The sequence below is a fragment of the Antennarius striatus genome, chromosome 5 (assembly GCF_040054535.1).
Source record: "Antennarius striatus isolate MH-2024 chromosome 5, ASM4005453v1, whole genome shotgun sequence".
NCBI lineage: Eukaryota > Metazoa > Chordata > Actinopteri > Lophiiformes > Antennariidae > Antennarius > Antennarius striatus.
The window spans coordinates 26,585,346-26,600,810 of record NC_090780.1 but is presented as its reverse complement, the minus strand read 5'-3'; the positions used below and the strand labels follow the sequence as shown (position 1 = coordinate 26,600,810).

The window sequence follows — 15,465 nt, the reverse complement described above, 5'->3', positions numbered from 1 at the left end:
ATTTTAATCGGTGAATTAATTTGCCGTGCACGTAGAGACCCAACATTAAAACTGTGACTTCGCGTTTTGACTCTTTGGTCCCTCGGCGGCTCCAGTCGAACACTTCCGGCTCCAGTCGACCTTCTTCCGGTAGGGGAAGCTGCTCGTTCGTTGTTAGTGTCTGTGAAGGTCGTGAGCTCCACAGGTGAGTCTCCGCTGACACACTCGCGTGAAACGAGCTCGTGAGGCTAACAGCAGTGTGTGAACGTTCACCAGACCGCCGCGTGCGGTGACGCGTGCGGTGACGCGAGCGGTGGGCCTCTCCCTCATTTCACGGTACCCCCCCGTCTCTGGCAGGCTAACAAGCTAAGCTAACATAGGTGGAACGTTCGTAAAATAGGGAAACTCCGCGCGTGAAATAAAAACTGCTTCCGGGTTCAGGCGGTGCTGCTTTGATCTGCTAGCACGTTGTCTGTCCTTTGGCTAACGTTAGCTTAGCATCCGTTAGCTTAGCATCCGTCTGTCAGTGGTTTGCGACGCGTCTGTATTGGGTGTCAGCGGAGGAGCTGTGACGTCAGAGGTCACCAACGGTTACAGGTCAGCGGTTAACGGTAAAGAAGGTCAACGGTTAAGGTGTGTTCGGTTCTTTTGTCCCTAACCCCTAACCCCTAACCCTAACCCCTAACCCTAACCCTAACCCCTAACCCCTAACCCTAACCCTAACCCTAACCCCTAACCCTAACCCCTAACCCTAACCCCTAACCGCCTTCAGTCCAACCGTCTCCACTGTCCGACGCAGCTGTGAACCCCAGGACTGGTTAAAGAGGTGTACACAGGACTAGTTAACGGGTGAACACAGGACTAGTTAACGGGTGAACACAGGACTAGTTAACGGGTGAACATAGGACTACTTAACGGGGTGTTAACTACTCCTGTGTATACAGGACTAGTTAAAGGGGCGAACACAGGACTAGTTAAAGGGGCGAACACAGGACTAGTTAACGGGGCGAACACAGGAGTAGTTAACTGGGTGAACACAGGACTAGTTAACGGGGGGAACGCAGGACTAGTTAACGGGGTGAACACAGGACTAGTTAACTGGGTGAACACAGGACTAGTTAACGGGGTGAATATAGGACTAGTTAACGGGGTGTTAACTACTCCTGTGTACACAGGACTAGTTAAAGGGGTGAACACAGGACTAGTTAAGGGGTGAACACAGGACTAGTTAAGGGGTGAACACAGGACTAGTTAAGGTGATCCCGCCCCTCTCACCTGTGTTTGGTGTCGTCCAGGTGTCCATTATGATTCTTCCCAAGCCGGTGATGAGGGGGATGCTGGCGAAGCGCCTGAGGTTCCACCTGCCCGCCGCCCTGGGGTTGTCCATCCTGACTGCACTGGTGTTCAAGGTGAGAGGACAAAGTGGTGTTGCTGTCATGTGACCTCACACACCACATGCTGGTGGTTCACAGACGTCCTCTTGTGTCCTCAGTACACGGTGACAGAACCCAGGAAGGCGGCCTACGCAGAGTTCTACAAGCACTACGACGCAGACAAAGAGTTCAACGCCATGAGGGAGGCGGGCGTGTTCCAGAGCGTCCAGCCTGTCGAGAAGTGAAGCTGGACTCGTCTGGTTCTGTCCTCTGTGGACGGAACCGAGTCTGGTTCTCTAATCTCTCCCATCATGCCTCGTGTTCTTCTTCACTGCTTCCTGCCAGAGGATCGTCCTCTGAACCTGATCTAATGTGGATTTTTGTTCCTCTAAATAAAATATTCTGTCAATGTAAAGGTGTGATTGTGAGTGTATTCTCCTGAAACCCCACCTGTCACTGGGGGTCAGGTCTTCAGCCGTGTGTGTGTGTGTGTGTGTGTGTGTGTGAAGGTTGGTGGAGACACTAGATCAGAATCGGAATCCCTTAATAATAAATCAAACGATTGATTGCGGTTCATCAGATGCTTGATGACGTCATTCACACAAACTGCTGGACATCATGGATGATGTCAGACACTCTGCCCACCGTTACAACAACCAGAGGACTAGGTAGTAGTAGAGCAGCCTGACCACCAGAGGACTAGTTAGTAGTAGAGCAGCCTGACCATCAGGGGCTGCAGGACCAACAGACTGAAGTCCTTCATCCCTGGAGCACCAGACTGCTCCAGTCCTCACTGGGGGAGAAGAGCTGAGGGACGAAACGCACACTAACCATGAACACTAGAAACAGTTTAATCCATTCATTCTGATTTACGCCCCTTTTGTATATTTCATGGTGTTATTTTCATTCTTCTTGTGTGATAGTGTGTGTTCACTGTGCTGCATGTACTACTGCTACAGTACTACTACTACCACTATTGCTACTACTACTGCTACTACTACTAATACCTCTACTACTACTACTACTGAAAAGTACTAGTACTACTACTAATACTACTACTAATACTACAACAACTACTACTACTAGTAATACTACTATTGCTGCGTCCTGTCACTAACATGAGACAACGTTGCCATAGTGACGCCACCAGCGCCTGCAGCGCCCCCCCGCGGCGGCCGCCGGTACTCCCGCCTTTGTGTCGCTGCTCTTCCGGGTTCCGGGTGTCGCGAGCTGCTGAACCACACCGCCCGACACCGGAGAACCGGCGGCCGGTGAAGCGAGTCCTCGGTGAACGTCGGTACCGGAATGAGCCACGGACGTCCCGCCGGCCGGCGGCAGTAACGGACGGCCAGCGGCGCTGCAGAGGACGGGCAGGGACCGGTTCGTCCCGGGGGGGCCATGGAGACGGACCGGGTCCAGATGAGGAGCCGTCCCCGCAGGTACGCTCTGCTAACGATGCTAACGGTGCTAACGCGGTGTGACGTATCTGCTGCCCGTCAGGGGGTCCGGTCAGCCGCCGGTAACCGGAAACACTTCCGTTTGGAGGGTGAAACTCCCACGCGCTCCGGGAAGCTTCCGGTGACGGAACGGCGACTGTGTTCCTGACGCAGAGCCAATGAACACCGGGGGGTCAGCCCGAGCTAACCCGAGCTAACCGTTAGCCACCTCCGTGTCTCTGTTGCTCCAGGCAGCTGAAGAAGCTGAGTGAGGACAGCCTCACCAGGCAGCCGGAGGAGGTCTTCAACGTCCTGGAGAAGCTGGGCGAAGGGTGAGTCAGGAGACCCCCCAGGACCAGCTGGGTGCTCTGACACCTGGTCTGACATGTGGTCTCAGATCTGATCTGAGATCAGTTCTGACATCTGGTCTGACATCTGGTCTGACATCTGGTCTGACATCTGGTCTCAGATCTGATCTGAGATCAGTTCTGACACCTGGTCTGACATCTGGTCTGACATGTGGTCTCAGATCTGGTCCGAGATCTGGTCTCGGTCAGATCTGGTCCTGGTGATGGTTCCTCTATCTAACTGTAATGTTAACAGCTGTCCTTCAACCATTGGTAGTGATCACTGATCAATCAGCGGACCATCAGTTGATTGATCAGTGATCACCAGCTGATTGATCAGTGCTTGTTGTCTCGTGTCCTCTTCCTGTCTGACTTCCTGTCTGACTCCACCTCCATTGCTCTCGCTCCTCCTCTCTGCTGCTCATCTACAGAAGCATCACCTCCTCACTTCCTGTTTCTCAACTCACTTCCTGTTGTGGGACGGCCATGTGACATTTGGACTTTTGAACGTGTGTGTGAGTGTGCAGGTCGTATGGCTGTGTGTTCAAAGCCCACTATAAGGAGACGGGGGAGATCGTGGCCATCAAACAGGTTCCTGTGGAGTCAGACCTGCAGGAGATCATCAAGGAGATCTCCATCATGCAGCAGTGCAACAGGTAACGGCCCCAGTGGCTGCTGGGAGGCCCACGAGAGCATAAAAGGTCAAAGTGTCTAAAAATAGTAGATAGATAGATACTTTATTAATCCCGCAGGAAATTGTATATATCCACTGCTCAGGCATTACATAACGAATAATACTGGATAAACACCAGGAGAAAAAGAAACACTGACATCACAGGACATACCACAAGACATACATTACACTAACAGGACTTATATACTAAACTATAAAATATAAACAGTATAAAATTAAAATATAAACAGTATAAAATGAAATTAAATCCATTCAACCCCGTGCTGACCTCCCACCTCCCCCCCGCTCCTCCTGAGAGAGTCATTGTACCCCCTGATGGCACGGGGCACGAAGGAGGACCTCAGCCTCTCTGTGGAGGCGCTGTGTGACAGCAGTCTGCCGCTGAAGGTGCTTCTCTGCTGGGAGAAGGTGGTGTGTAGTGGGGGGGGGCTGGTGTTGTTCATGATAGCCTTAACTTAGACATGGTCCTGCTCCCCAGAACCGTCTCCACAGAGTCCAGGCTCAGCCCGACCACTGAGCCCGCTCTGTGGATGAGTCTGTTCAGACGGTCCATATCTCTTTTCCTGGCCCCCCCACCCCAACACACAATGGCGTATGACAGCACACTGGAGACTACGGACTGATAGAACATGAGAAGGAGCTTAGGACAGATGTAGAAGGAGGCCAGCCTCCTCAGGAAGTACATCCTGCTCTGCCCCTTCTTGTACACACAGTCCCAGTTGAGTGACCAGTCCAGTCTGCTGTCTAGCTGCAGTCCCAGGTACTGATAGTTTCCTACCCCCCCCACCTCACTGCCTTCCATGATCACTGGCTGTGGAGAGGGAGGTGCCCGCCGGAAATCCAGAACCATCTCCTTGGTCTTGGAGACGTTGAGCTGGAGCTGGTTCTGTTGGCACTACTCCACGAAGTCAGCCACCAATGCTCTGTACCCCCCTCATACAGCCACCAATGCCCTGTACCCCCCCTCATCACCCTCCAGGATACATGCCACTATCGCAGTGTCATCGGAGTACTTCCGTATGTGGCATGTATCCGAGTCGTGCTTGAAGTCCGATGTGTAGAGGGTGAAGAGAATGGGGGAGAGAACGGTCCCCTGTGGCGCCCCCGTGCTGCTGGTCACCATAGAAGACAAACAGTTCCCCATACGGACGTACTGGGGTCTGTCCGTTAGGTAGTCCGTAATCCAGCTCACGAGGTAGGGGTCCACAGCCATGGAGGTCAGTTTATCCTGCAGGAGCCGGGGCTGGATGGTGTTGAAGGCGCTCGAAAAGTCAAAGAAGAGCACTCTGACGGCACAGCCCCCGGCGTCCAGGTAGGAGAGCACACGGTGGAGGAGGTACAAGACAGCGTCGTCAACCCCAACCTTGACCTGTTAGGCAAACTGGAGAGGGTCCATAGCACCCTGCACCTGTGGACGCATGAGCTCCAGGACCAGTCGCTCTAGGGTCTTCATTACGTGGGAGGTAAGAGCGACCGGTCGGTGGTTGTTGAGCTCAGTAGGGCGTCTTTTCTAGGGTACCGGGACGATGCAGGAGGTCTTCCTCAGCGTCGGGACCCTCCCCAGCCGCAGACTGAGGTTAAACAATTGCTGCAGGGGGTCCCCTAGTTCCGTAGCACAGGCTCGGAGGAGTCTTGGGGAGACCTTATCTGGTCCAGCCGCCTTATAGGGACGGAGCCTCCTCAGCGTTGTCGTCACCAGGTCTGCAGTGATGATGGTCTCGGTCGTGGTGGGAGCAGGAAGTCGTAGCGAAGTTGGAAGTCCAGTGGTTGAGGTGGGGCCGTAGAGCTTCGCAGTTCTTGGAGTGGGCTCGGGAGAAGTGGCAGGGGTGGAAGGAGAGGAAACACAGGAGGAGGGACCATCAGTGGAGCGGTCTCCAGGGCCGGGAGAGGCCTGGGATGAGGAGCCGGGAGTGGTGGGGGAGCTGAACCGATTGAAAAAGCTGTTTAGTTCATTCGTTCGTTCACTGTTCCCCTCCACAGTGCTGCGCCCTTTCCCGTGTCCGGTGATGGTTCTCATCCCATTCCAGACCTCCTGCACCTGGTTGCACCCCAGCTGCTTCTCCAGCTTCCTCCTGTACGCCTCCTTGGCCTCCCTCAGGCAGAGTCTCACTTCCTGCTGGGCCTTCCTCATCTCCTCCTCGTTCTTGCTCCTGAACGCCCGCTTCTTCCTGCTCAGGACAGCCTTAACTTCCTTGGTTACCCAGGGTTTGTTGTTGGGGTAACACCTGACTGTCCTGACAGGGGCCACGGTGTCCACACAGAAGTTCATGTAGTCTGTAAAACACTGAGCTGCCCCCTCAATGTCCTCCCCATGTGAGCCCACGATGACATCCCAGTCGGTGGTCTGGAAGCAGTTCCTCAGCATCTCCTCTGCTTCCGGGGACCACCTCCTGACCTGTCGTGTTGTTGCTGGCAGCCGTTTCACCAGCGGGATGTAGGTGGGCTGTAGGTACACTAGGTTATGATCTGATTTAACTAGTGGGGGGAGGGGGTGGCGGTGTATGCCTCCTTAGCATTAGCGTAGAACAGATCGATGGTTCTGTTCTTCCGTGTGGGACAGTCTACACACTGGACCATAGTGGGGAGAGATGAGTCCAAGGTGACGTGGTTAAAGTCACCGGTGATAATGACGAGCGCCTCCGGGTGCCGGGTCCGAAGAGCAGAGGTGGTCCCACAGATGGTCTCTCGTGCCGTCTCAGGGTCCGCCCGTGGAGGGATGTAGACGGTGAGGACAATAACGTGTGAGAATTCACGCGCCAGGTAGTAGGGTCTGATGCTAACAGCTCTTAGATTGTGGTTACACAGTGTTGATTTCACCGTCACATGTCCCGGATGGCACCATCTATCGTTGGTATAGATAATTAATCCACCACTTAGTAGGTCAAAAGTGTAATTTTTCCAAGACTACATTTCCCACAATGCAGTACTTAATCCCATTTGAACTCTGACTAAACGCTGTGAACAAAATTAACGTCCTAACTTCTGTCTGATGTTATTTTTCTTCATTGATTGATAGTTTGATCCTTGATTGATGGAGTTCTGTGGGTTTAATAACCTGACAAATGAAAAGGATTTATGTTAGAACAGAGAAACAAACAAACATGTTTTTTCTGTCTAACTGTAATGTTTGGAACTAGAATCAGTCAGAAATTCAGTTATTTAACATTAAGGAGTAGTTACATTTAGTTACATTACACTGAGTTACATTTAGTTACATTTATTAGTTACATTAAGGAGTAGTTACATTTAGTTACATTACACTGAGTTACATTTAGTTACATTTATTAGTTACATTAAGGAGTAGTTACATTTAGTTACATTACACTGAGTTACATTTAGTTACATTTATTAGTTACATTAAGAAGTAGTTACATTTAGTTACATTACACTGAGTTACATTTAGTTACATTTATTAGTTACATTAAGGAGTAGTTACATTTAGTTACATTACACTGAGTTACATTTAGTTACATTTATTAGTTACATTAAGAAGTAGTTACATTTAGTTACATTACACTGAGTTACATTTAGTTACATTTATTAGTTACATTAAGGAGTAGTTACATTTAGTTACATTACACTGAGTTACATTTAGTTACATTTATTAGTTACATTAAGGAGTAGTTACATTTAGTTACATTACACTGAGTTACATTTAGTTACATTTTTTAGTTACATTAAGAAGTAGTTACATTTAGTTACATTACACTGAGTTACATTTAGTTACATTTATTAGTTACATTAAGGAGTAGTTACATTTAGTTACATTACACTGAGTTACATTTAGTTACATTTATTAGTTACATTAAGGAGTAGTTACATTTAGTTACATTACACTGAGTTACATTGAGTTACATTTATTAGTTACATTAAGGAGTAGTTACATTTAGTTACATTACACTGAGTTACATTTAGTTACATTTATTAGTTACATTAAGGAGTAGTTACATTTAGTTACATTACACTGAGTTACAATTAGTTACATTTATTAGTTACATTAAGGAGTAGTTACATTTAGTTACATTACACTGAGTTACATTTAGTTACATTATTAGTTACATTTGGCCCTTTGAGGACAGCTGTGATGCTGATGTGGCGCCTGTGGAAATGAGTTTGACTCTTAGAATGTTCTGTTGACCCCTCTAGAGGCTCCTAGAATGCTCCGTTGACCCCTCTAGAGACACTTAGAATGTTCCGTTGACCCCTCTAGAGACACTTAGAATGTTCCGTTGACCCCACTAGAGGCTCCTAGAATGTTCCGTTGACCCCTCTAGAGGCTCCTAGAATGTTCCGTTGACCCCTCTAGAGACTCTTAGAATGTTCTGTTGACCCCACTAGAGGCTCCTAGAATGTTCCGTTGACCCTTCTAGAGACTCCTGGAGGTCTGTCCCTGTTGTTGCTATGGCGATGACTGTTTCCTACACACCAGTGCTCAGGTTCTTCTCTGTTCAGTCCCCATGTGGTCCATTACTACGGCAGCTACTTCAAGAACAGTGACCTCTGGATTGTCATGGAGTACTGCGGCGCCGGGTCGGTGTCCGACATCATCCGGATCCGGAACAAGACGGTAGGAACGGTGCGTGAGGTCTGAGGACGGATCGCCGCAGTGCTCCCGCCCCTCATTGGTCTTTACTTTGCTGGTGCAGCTGACGGAGGAGGAGATCGCAACCATCCTGCACTCCACCCTGAAGGGTCTGGAGTATCTGCACTTCATGAGGAAAATCCACAGAGACATCAAAGCGGGGAACATCCTGCTGAACAGTGAGGGTCAGGCCAAGCTGGCTGACTTCGGCGTGGCGGGACAGCTGACGGTAAGGCCACGCCCCTCAGCTGGGACGTGTTCAGGTCTGCTGATCTGTTACCCTTGACAAAGGGTCACAAATGTCAGAGCAGGGTGCAGAAGATTCTCTTCAGTGTCTTCTCCCTGTCCCCCCCCCAGGACACCATGGCCAAGAGGAACACTGTGATTGGGACGCCCTTCTGGATGGCCCCAGAGGTCATTCAGGAGATCGGCTACAACTGCGTGGCCGACATCTGGTCTCTGGGGATCACGGCCATAGAGATGGCCGAGAAGAAGCCGCCGTACGCCGACATCCACCCCATGAGGGTGAGGGCTGGGCGTGTCGTCTGTGCGAAAGGTGTGTCTGTGCGGTCCGACTGAGCCTGTGTCCTCCCTCAGGCCATCTTCATGATTCCCAGCAATCCCCCGCCAACCTTCAGGAACCCGGATCTGTGGTCCCCCTCGTTCAGAGACTTCATCAGCCAGTGTTTGGTGAAGAACCCTGAAAACAGGGCAACCGCCACCCAGCTGCTGCAGGTGAGTGACGGGTCGGGTGTTCCTGAGGGGTCTGAGGGCTCGGGTGTTCCTGAGGGGTCGGGTGTTCCTGAGGGGTCGGGTGTTCCGGGAACAGCTGTTGGTGTCTGCCTGACTTGAACCTTCCTCTTGTTCTGCCCCCCCAGCACCCCTTCATCAAGTCGTCAAAGCCCACGTCCATCCTCAGGGCCCTGATCGCAGACGCCATGGAGATCAAACTGAAGAGGCAGCAGGAGGCGGAGCTTAGGGAGCAGGACGGCGACGAGGGCGAGCACTCGGTACGGACAGGAAGCCGTTGCGCTCTGCTCTAGTCCAGGTGGGAATGGCGCCCTCGTGTGATTGCACCTGATATGTTTCAGGATGAGGATGAGGTGGACCAGGGGACCATGGTGCAGGTGGGAACGGGCCCCTTAGGAACCGTACGTTCTACCGGTTCCCTCGCTGGAACCATGATTGAGCACGAAGACACAGGAACACTGCATGCGCAGCTGGGCACCATGGTGATCAACCAGGAGGACGAGGACGGCACCATGAAGAGTAAGAGCTGGGACAGGGGCCCCAAGGGTCCTCACTGGGCCCCCACCAGGCCCTCTGAGGGGAGGGGATATGGGCTGCTGCACCTAACATTAGCGCTGCTGCAGTTAACATTAGCGCTGCTGCACCTAACATTAGCGCTGCTGCAGTTAACATTAGCGCTGCTGCACCTAACATTAGCGCTGCTGCACCTAATATTAGTGCTGCTGCAGTTAACATTAGCGTTGCTGCAGTTAACATTAGCGCTGCTGCAGTTAACATTAGCGCTGCTGCAGCTACCTTTAACGCTGCTGCAACTACGGTTAGTGCTGCTGCAGCTAACTAGAGCCACACGGAGCAGGAATCTGGTGCTGAAAAGAGATCAGCCAAGGAAGGTGATCTTGGTATTAACCACGATTACCCACAAAGCCTAGAGGCTGTGATCAATCGACAGAGGTTCACATCCCAGATCCCATTAGCCGCAGGCGCTAAGCAGTTGTGAGTGGTCAGTTGGTTTCTCCTGACAAAGGCGCTGTGCTAGCCGCAGACACGCTAACGTGAGCTGCACTGCTAGGTGCAGGTGTCTGAGGTGTGTCACGCGATGCTGCAGGGTGTTACTGATGTTAACAACACAACAGTGTCTGCACCTGTTTAACATTCAACCCCTCGTTCAACCTGAGGGGTCAAAGGTCATATCCTGTGTGTCCTGTGATGTCCTCTGCAGGGCGGGACGAGACGCTGCCACTGGCCAAGCCGTCTTTCCTGGAGTACTTTGAGCGGAAAGAGACCGTTGGTCAGAATCACGACGGAGGAAGACGAGAACAGGAGACGGAGAACCGCCAGCGCCTCGCCGAGGGAGACCTCCAGGTGGTGAGTGGGCTGGGGTGTTCCCCCCCGTTGGTGGGTTCTCTCCGGGTTTACCCTTCTCCTGGCGGATCAGTCCGTAGGTGTGAGTGTGTGTGTGAGTGGTGGTTCGTCTGTCGTGTGTCTACTCGGCGTGTTGGCGATGTGTCCGGAGCGTCCCCCGCCTCCCGCCCGTACGTCCACTGGGATTGGCACCAGCAACCCCCGTGACCTGCCAAAGCAGAAAGCAGCGTTCATAAGAATGATCAGGAAACATGAAGGTATTCTGTCATCAACCAATCACAGGCTGCCTCCTCTGTAGCCAGGTGTGTCACACATGGAGATGCTAAATAGCTAGCATCACTGGCCAACCTGAGGCACAGGTGTCCTGGAGAGCCGTCTGCCTCCACCCAGTGGTTGTGGGGCTCCGTGTTGCCTTGATGGTCTGGTTGTGGGGCTCCGTGTTGTCTTCAGGCTGGTGGGGAATCAGAGCGTTGGGATGAGGAGCTCGTTTCTTCTTCGGGGCTCTTTGATGCTCGTCACACGTCTGGATGAGTTTAATTTTAGATCGGGTTATTTCTGGACTCGAGCAGCTGTTTTGTCCAGAACGTCTTCATGTTTCCAGCGTTCTGGAGTCTGATCAGCTGCTCTGATGCCCATTGGTTGGTGGATTTTGACGCTAGGTTAGGAGTTACGGTTAGGGTTAGGGTTAGGGTTAGGGGTTAGGGTTAGCCGGTTAGGGTTGGGGGTTAGGGTTAGGGGTTGGGGGTTAGGGTTAGGGGTTGGGGGTTAGGGGTTTAGGGTTGGGGGGTTAGGGGTAGGGGGTTAGGGTTGGGGGTTAGGGTTAGGGGATTAGGGTTAGGGGTTGAGGGTTGGGGGGGTTAGGGTTAGGGGGTTAGGGTTAGGGGTTAGGGGTTTAGGGTTGGGGGGTTAGGGTTAGGGGGTTACGGTTAGGGGGTTAGGGTTAGTGGTTTAGGGTTAGGGGGTTAGGGTTGGGGGTTAGGTTTAGGGGTTGAGGGTTGGGGGGTTAGGGTTAGGGTTTGAACGCCTCCCCAGAACATCCGGTGTGAAGTACATGTCTGTATTATTAATGAAAGGCAGAACCCATCGCCATCAAGTTGGTCCTTTCTACATCCCCCACTGACCCCCTCCCTTCAGATTAACCATCTGAAAAAGGTTACTCATCTTCATCGTTGTCATCGTCACCAGAACATCAGTAAAACCAGCGCCGGGTTTACTGAGTCCTGCAGGTCATTTATTTTTAAGTGGCTATGCAGTTGTTTTTTCTAGTGTGTGTGTGTGTGTGTGTGTGTGTGTGTGTGTGTGTGTCTGTGTGCTTCTGAAATGGAACGTTTCTTTTAGCTCGTATGCTAAATGTTTAATGACTCTGGGTATTTTCGTGCTTGGTAAACAAAGCTTCACTGCTGCCCCTTAGAACAAGGAAAAGTCAACCAGAGCATCAACAACCGAAAACAGAAAATCTAAATCAATCGATCGATCAGTCAATCAATTAATCCATCAATCCATTGTCGTGAATTTGGTCTACCTCACTTTCACAGAATAAACCTGGTCCATCGTCCCATCACATCTGGGATGTGTTTCTGACAGCTGCTATTCATGGTGAAGAGAGAGTGTTGATCATGGGGATACTGGTCAGTTCCCTTGTTTCCATTAAACAAGAGCCATAAGTAGTTCATCATCAGGCTAACAAATCAGTGGCCAGAGACCTCGATGGTGGGGCTCAGGGTTACAATAAATTCGGGTTAGAATAAATTTGGGTTAGGGTTATGTTCAGGTTAGGAGTTAGGGTGGTTGGGGTTTGGGATAGGAGTTAGGGTAAGTTCGGCTCGGGTGAAGTCAGGGTTGGGGTAAATTGGGGTTAGGAGTTAGGGTAATAGGGTCAGAGATGGGGTAAACTGGGGTTAGTGAGAATTGGGGTATGGTTAGGGTAAATTAGGCCTAGTTAGAATAAGGGGTAAGGTTGGTTAGGGTTAATTGGAGTTTGGGTTAGTTGGGGTTAGGGGTGGAGTTGGGGTTGGAGTTAGAGTTAGTGAGGGTTAGGGTAAGTTTGGGTAGGGTGAATTGGGGTAGGATTAGGGGTTAGGATAAATTGGATTAGGGTAAATTGTGGTTAGGGGTTCGTTGGGGATATGATTAGGTATTCGGGTGAATGAGGGTTACGGATTAGAGTAAATTAGGGTTAGGTTTACGGTATATTGGGGTTGGGTTTAGGGATTAGGGTGTGTTGTGGTTAAGGTTGGAGTTGGGGTTTGAGTGAGTTAAGGTTAGTGTTAGTTGGGGTTAGGGTTAGTTTGGCTTAGAGTTAGTTGGGGCCTCTCTTTTTGGTTTAGAGTCAGTGTTGCTGCAGGTCAAACTGTTGACACCTGATATCTGGGCGTGTTCTTTGCCCTGGTGTGGTCCACCCGTAGGACCTCCTGTGAGAAGAACAAGGACGCCTTGTTATTTTAGCCCCATCGATCGTGGGTAATAAATAGCAGTGGAGGAGAGTGCTGCTGGTAAACGCTGACACAGGGAATTCCTCGGGGAAGCGCTAAAGAAGGTATTAGGTCGCCATCCAGTAGAGAAAACCTTTGGAAGCTTGTCGGACCCCATCATCAGTGCTGACAGGCACTGACCTTCAACATCTGATTCTGGGTCTTAGATCTTCAACCCATACCCTCATCCAGCGATGTGATCTGAAAACTGCAGAAGGATTTGATGCTACTCAAGCTGGTGCCTTCATTCAGGTCTGGTGTGTGTGCAGGTCAGCACATGGTCGGTGGAGGAGCTGCACCTTCGTCTGGCCTCCCTGGACCCTCAAATGGAGCAGGAGATCGAGGAGATCCGCCAGCGCTACCAAGCCAAGAGGCAGCCCATCCTGGACGCCATCGAGGCCAAAAGGCGACGGCAGCAGAACTTCTAAAGAAGCTCCCCCTCCTCTGAGACGTTCCTCTGACGTTCTCTGCAGCCGTTGACTGAGAGCATGTAGAAGGTTTGGCAGCTGGACTCCTCATGGCATCGGATTCAGAGGTTCGGCACGTTTTGGCATCTTCAGATGAGCTGAGTCTGAAGTAAGTGTTTTGTTTTTGTGGAGAAGTGAACCATATAAAGACGTTTTGGACCATCGGCAGCTCCTGTGGAGATTCTTCTGGTTTTGCTGAATCGGTACATCCTTACTTGATCAAAGGTTTCCTGTCTCTGTTAAATGTTGCTGCTTCTGGGTCTTCATCTTCCTCTTCCTCCCTGGATGGTGAAGTTCTTCAGTCTTCTTTTAGAAACGGTTGTAAAGCACACAGATGATGATTGGCAGATGTTTAGTTCATCTGAGGCTGCACACGCCAAACATCCACCACCTTCATCCCATCCAGTCTTCCTCACCCAAAACCAGAAAACAGTCCAGAATAGGTTGGAAGGTTTTTTTCCAGGTCATGTGATTTGTGGGAATTTCAGAGTCTCAGGACAAATTCCTGCTCTTGAATATTCTTTTGTTGCTGTTTGATCTGGATTCAGTCGTTTACACTGCGATGAAGCCTGCGGCCTCTAGGTGGCGGTGTGACTATCAGCGGTGATCACAGATCATGAATGAAGTGAGGCAGGCGGCGGTGGAGTATCCAATCAGGGACCTTCTTTGATGACTGTTTGTGACTGCAGCTCACTGCTGGGTCCAGAAGGTCCTGTTGTGTGGTGCCATCCAGGACTGGGGTCCATTACAAACCAGGACCAGGTCCAAGGATCCATTTCAAACCAGGACCGGGTCCAAGAACCAGGGACAACCTTGACAGACTCGTTTAAACTAGCTTGGAATGATCCGCCTCAGCCGTTTATTTCTGTTCACAAGAGATGTTTCTATTTTTCTACCTGTAGCATTAGCATTAGCGTTTAAACGGACAGGAACATTTTTAAAAACAAAATCCAGCTTCTCAGGACTGTATAGACTGTTTGTGTGTGTGTGTGTGTGTGTGTGTGTGTGTGTGTGTGTGTGTGTGTGTGTGTGTGTGTGTGTGTGTGTGTGTGTGTGTATGATTTAGAATTGGTTTGAGTTTGTTATTGTTGTCTTTGTCAGAAGTCTGAATTGGATTTAAATAAGGGCTTTCTACCTTCTGAATTTGTTAGTTTAGTTTCTCCATTCCAGAGTCACACCGGATCATTAGTCCATTCCAGAGTCACACCGGATCATTAGTCCATTCCAGAGTCACACCGGATCATTAGTCCATTCCAGACTCACACCTGATCACTGGAAAAGTGTTTTCTGTTGATCGGGTTTGACCTCAGAACTGGATTCACCTTCATGAAGCCCCAGTTGGACGTTCTGTTTAGATGTTTAGATGTTTGAAGTTTTTGTCAATCTTCTCTCCTCTTCTGGTATCGATCCAAAATCTTCGTTTTATTTTGTTCTGCACGCGTGACGTCACTGTGGAGGTTCTGCTTCTCTGTCTAATAAAGATACAAAATTAAAATTTAGTCTTTGTTGTCAGTTCTTGGGTGATGGGTTAGGGTCGGACCCAATCCGACAGAGTCGGGTCGGACAAACCCTACCAGGTTGGGTCACACGATGCCTACCAGGTCAGGTCAACTGAACCCTACAGGGTCGGGTTGGTTGAGCCCTACCTGGTTCAGTCAGACGATCCCTACTGGGTCGGGTTGGTTGAAACCCCACAGGGTGTGGTCACACGGACCGACCAGGTCGGGTCGACCAAGCCTTCAGGCTCAGATCAGAAGATCACTACAGAGTCTGGTTGGTTGAACCATACCGGTTAGGGTCGAATGAAGTCTACAGTCAGGTCAGACAATCTGTACTGGGTCAGGTTGATTGTATCCCACGGGGTCGGGTCACAGGGACCCTTCCAGGTCAGGTCACAGGGACCCTTCGGGGTTGGGTCACAGGGACCCTTCCGGGTCAGTGTTAGGGAGTGAAGAACGTTTCAGACTGATATGTATTTTAATTGTTTTAATTGTCAGACATGAT

At 50.6% G+C, this 15,465-nt stretch overlaps 2 protein-coding genes across 3 annotated transcripts; both read left to right on the top strand.

The window, feature by feature from the left end:
* Positions 1 to 39: 39 nt before the first annotated feature.
* On the top strand, positions 40 to 1,767 carry cox6c (cytochrome c oxidase subunit 6C). Its single transcript, XM_068316313.1, has 3 exons — positions 40 to 184; positions 1,275 to 1,388; positions 1,472 to 1,767. Exons 2-3 carry the CDS (start codon positions 1,284 to 1,286, stop codon positions 1,595 to 1,597), a joined length of 231 nt encoding a protein of 76 aa, XP_068172414.1. The 5' UTR covers positions 40 to 184; positions 1,275 to 1,283; the 3' UTR covers positions 1,598 to 1,767.
* Positions 1,768 to 2,543: 776 nt separating this feature from the next.
* LOC137595935 (serine/threonine-protein kinase 4-like) lies at positions 2,544 to 14,950 on the top strand. Of its 2 annotated transcripts, none has more exons than XM_068316310.1 (11): positions 2,544 to 2,791; positions 3,040 to 3,120; positions 3,663 to 3,791; positions 8,282 to 8,396; positions 8,476 to 8,640; positions 8,769 to 8,936; positions 9,009 to 9,146; positions 9,290 to 9,421; positions 9,503 to 9,680; positions 10,381 to 10,526; positions 13,264 to 14,950. In XM_068316310.1, exons 1-11 carry the CDS (start codon positions 2,751 to 2,753, stop codon positions 13,420 to 13,422), a joined length of 1,452 nt encoding a protein of 483 aa, XP_068172411.1. In that variant the 5' UTR covers positions 2,544 to 2,750; the 3' UTR covers positions 13,423 to 14,950. The 2 variants fall into 2 exon arrangements, with proteins under 2 accessions (XP_068172411.1, XP_068172412.1); XM_068316311.1 differs by having other exon boundaries at positions 2,733 to 2,791; positions 3,567 to 3,791.
* The last annotated feature ends 515 nt before the right edge of the window (positions 14,951 to 15,465 follow it).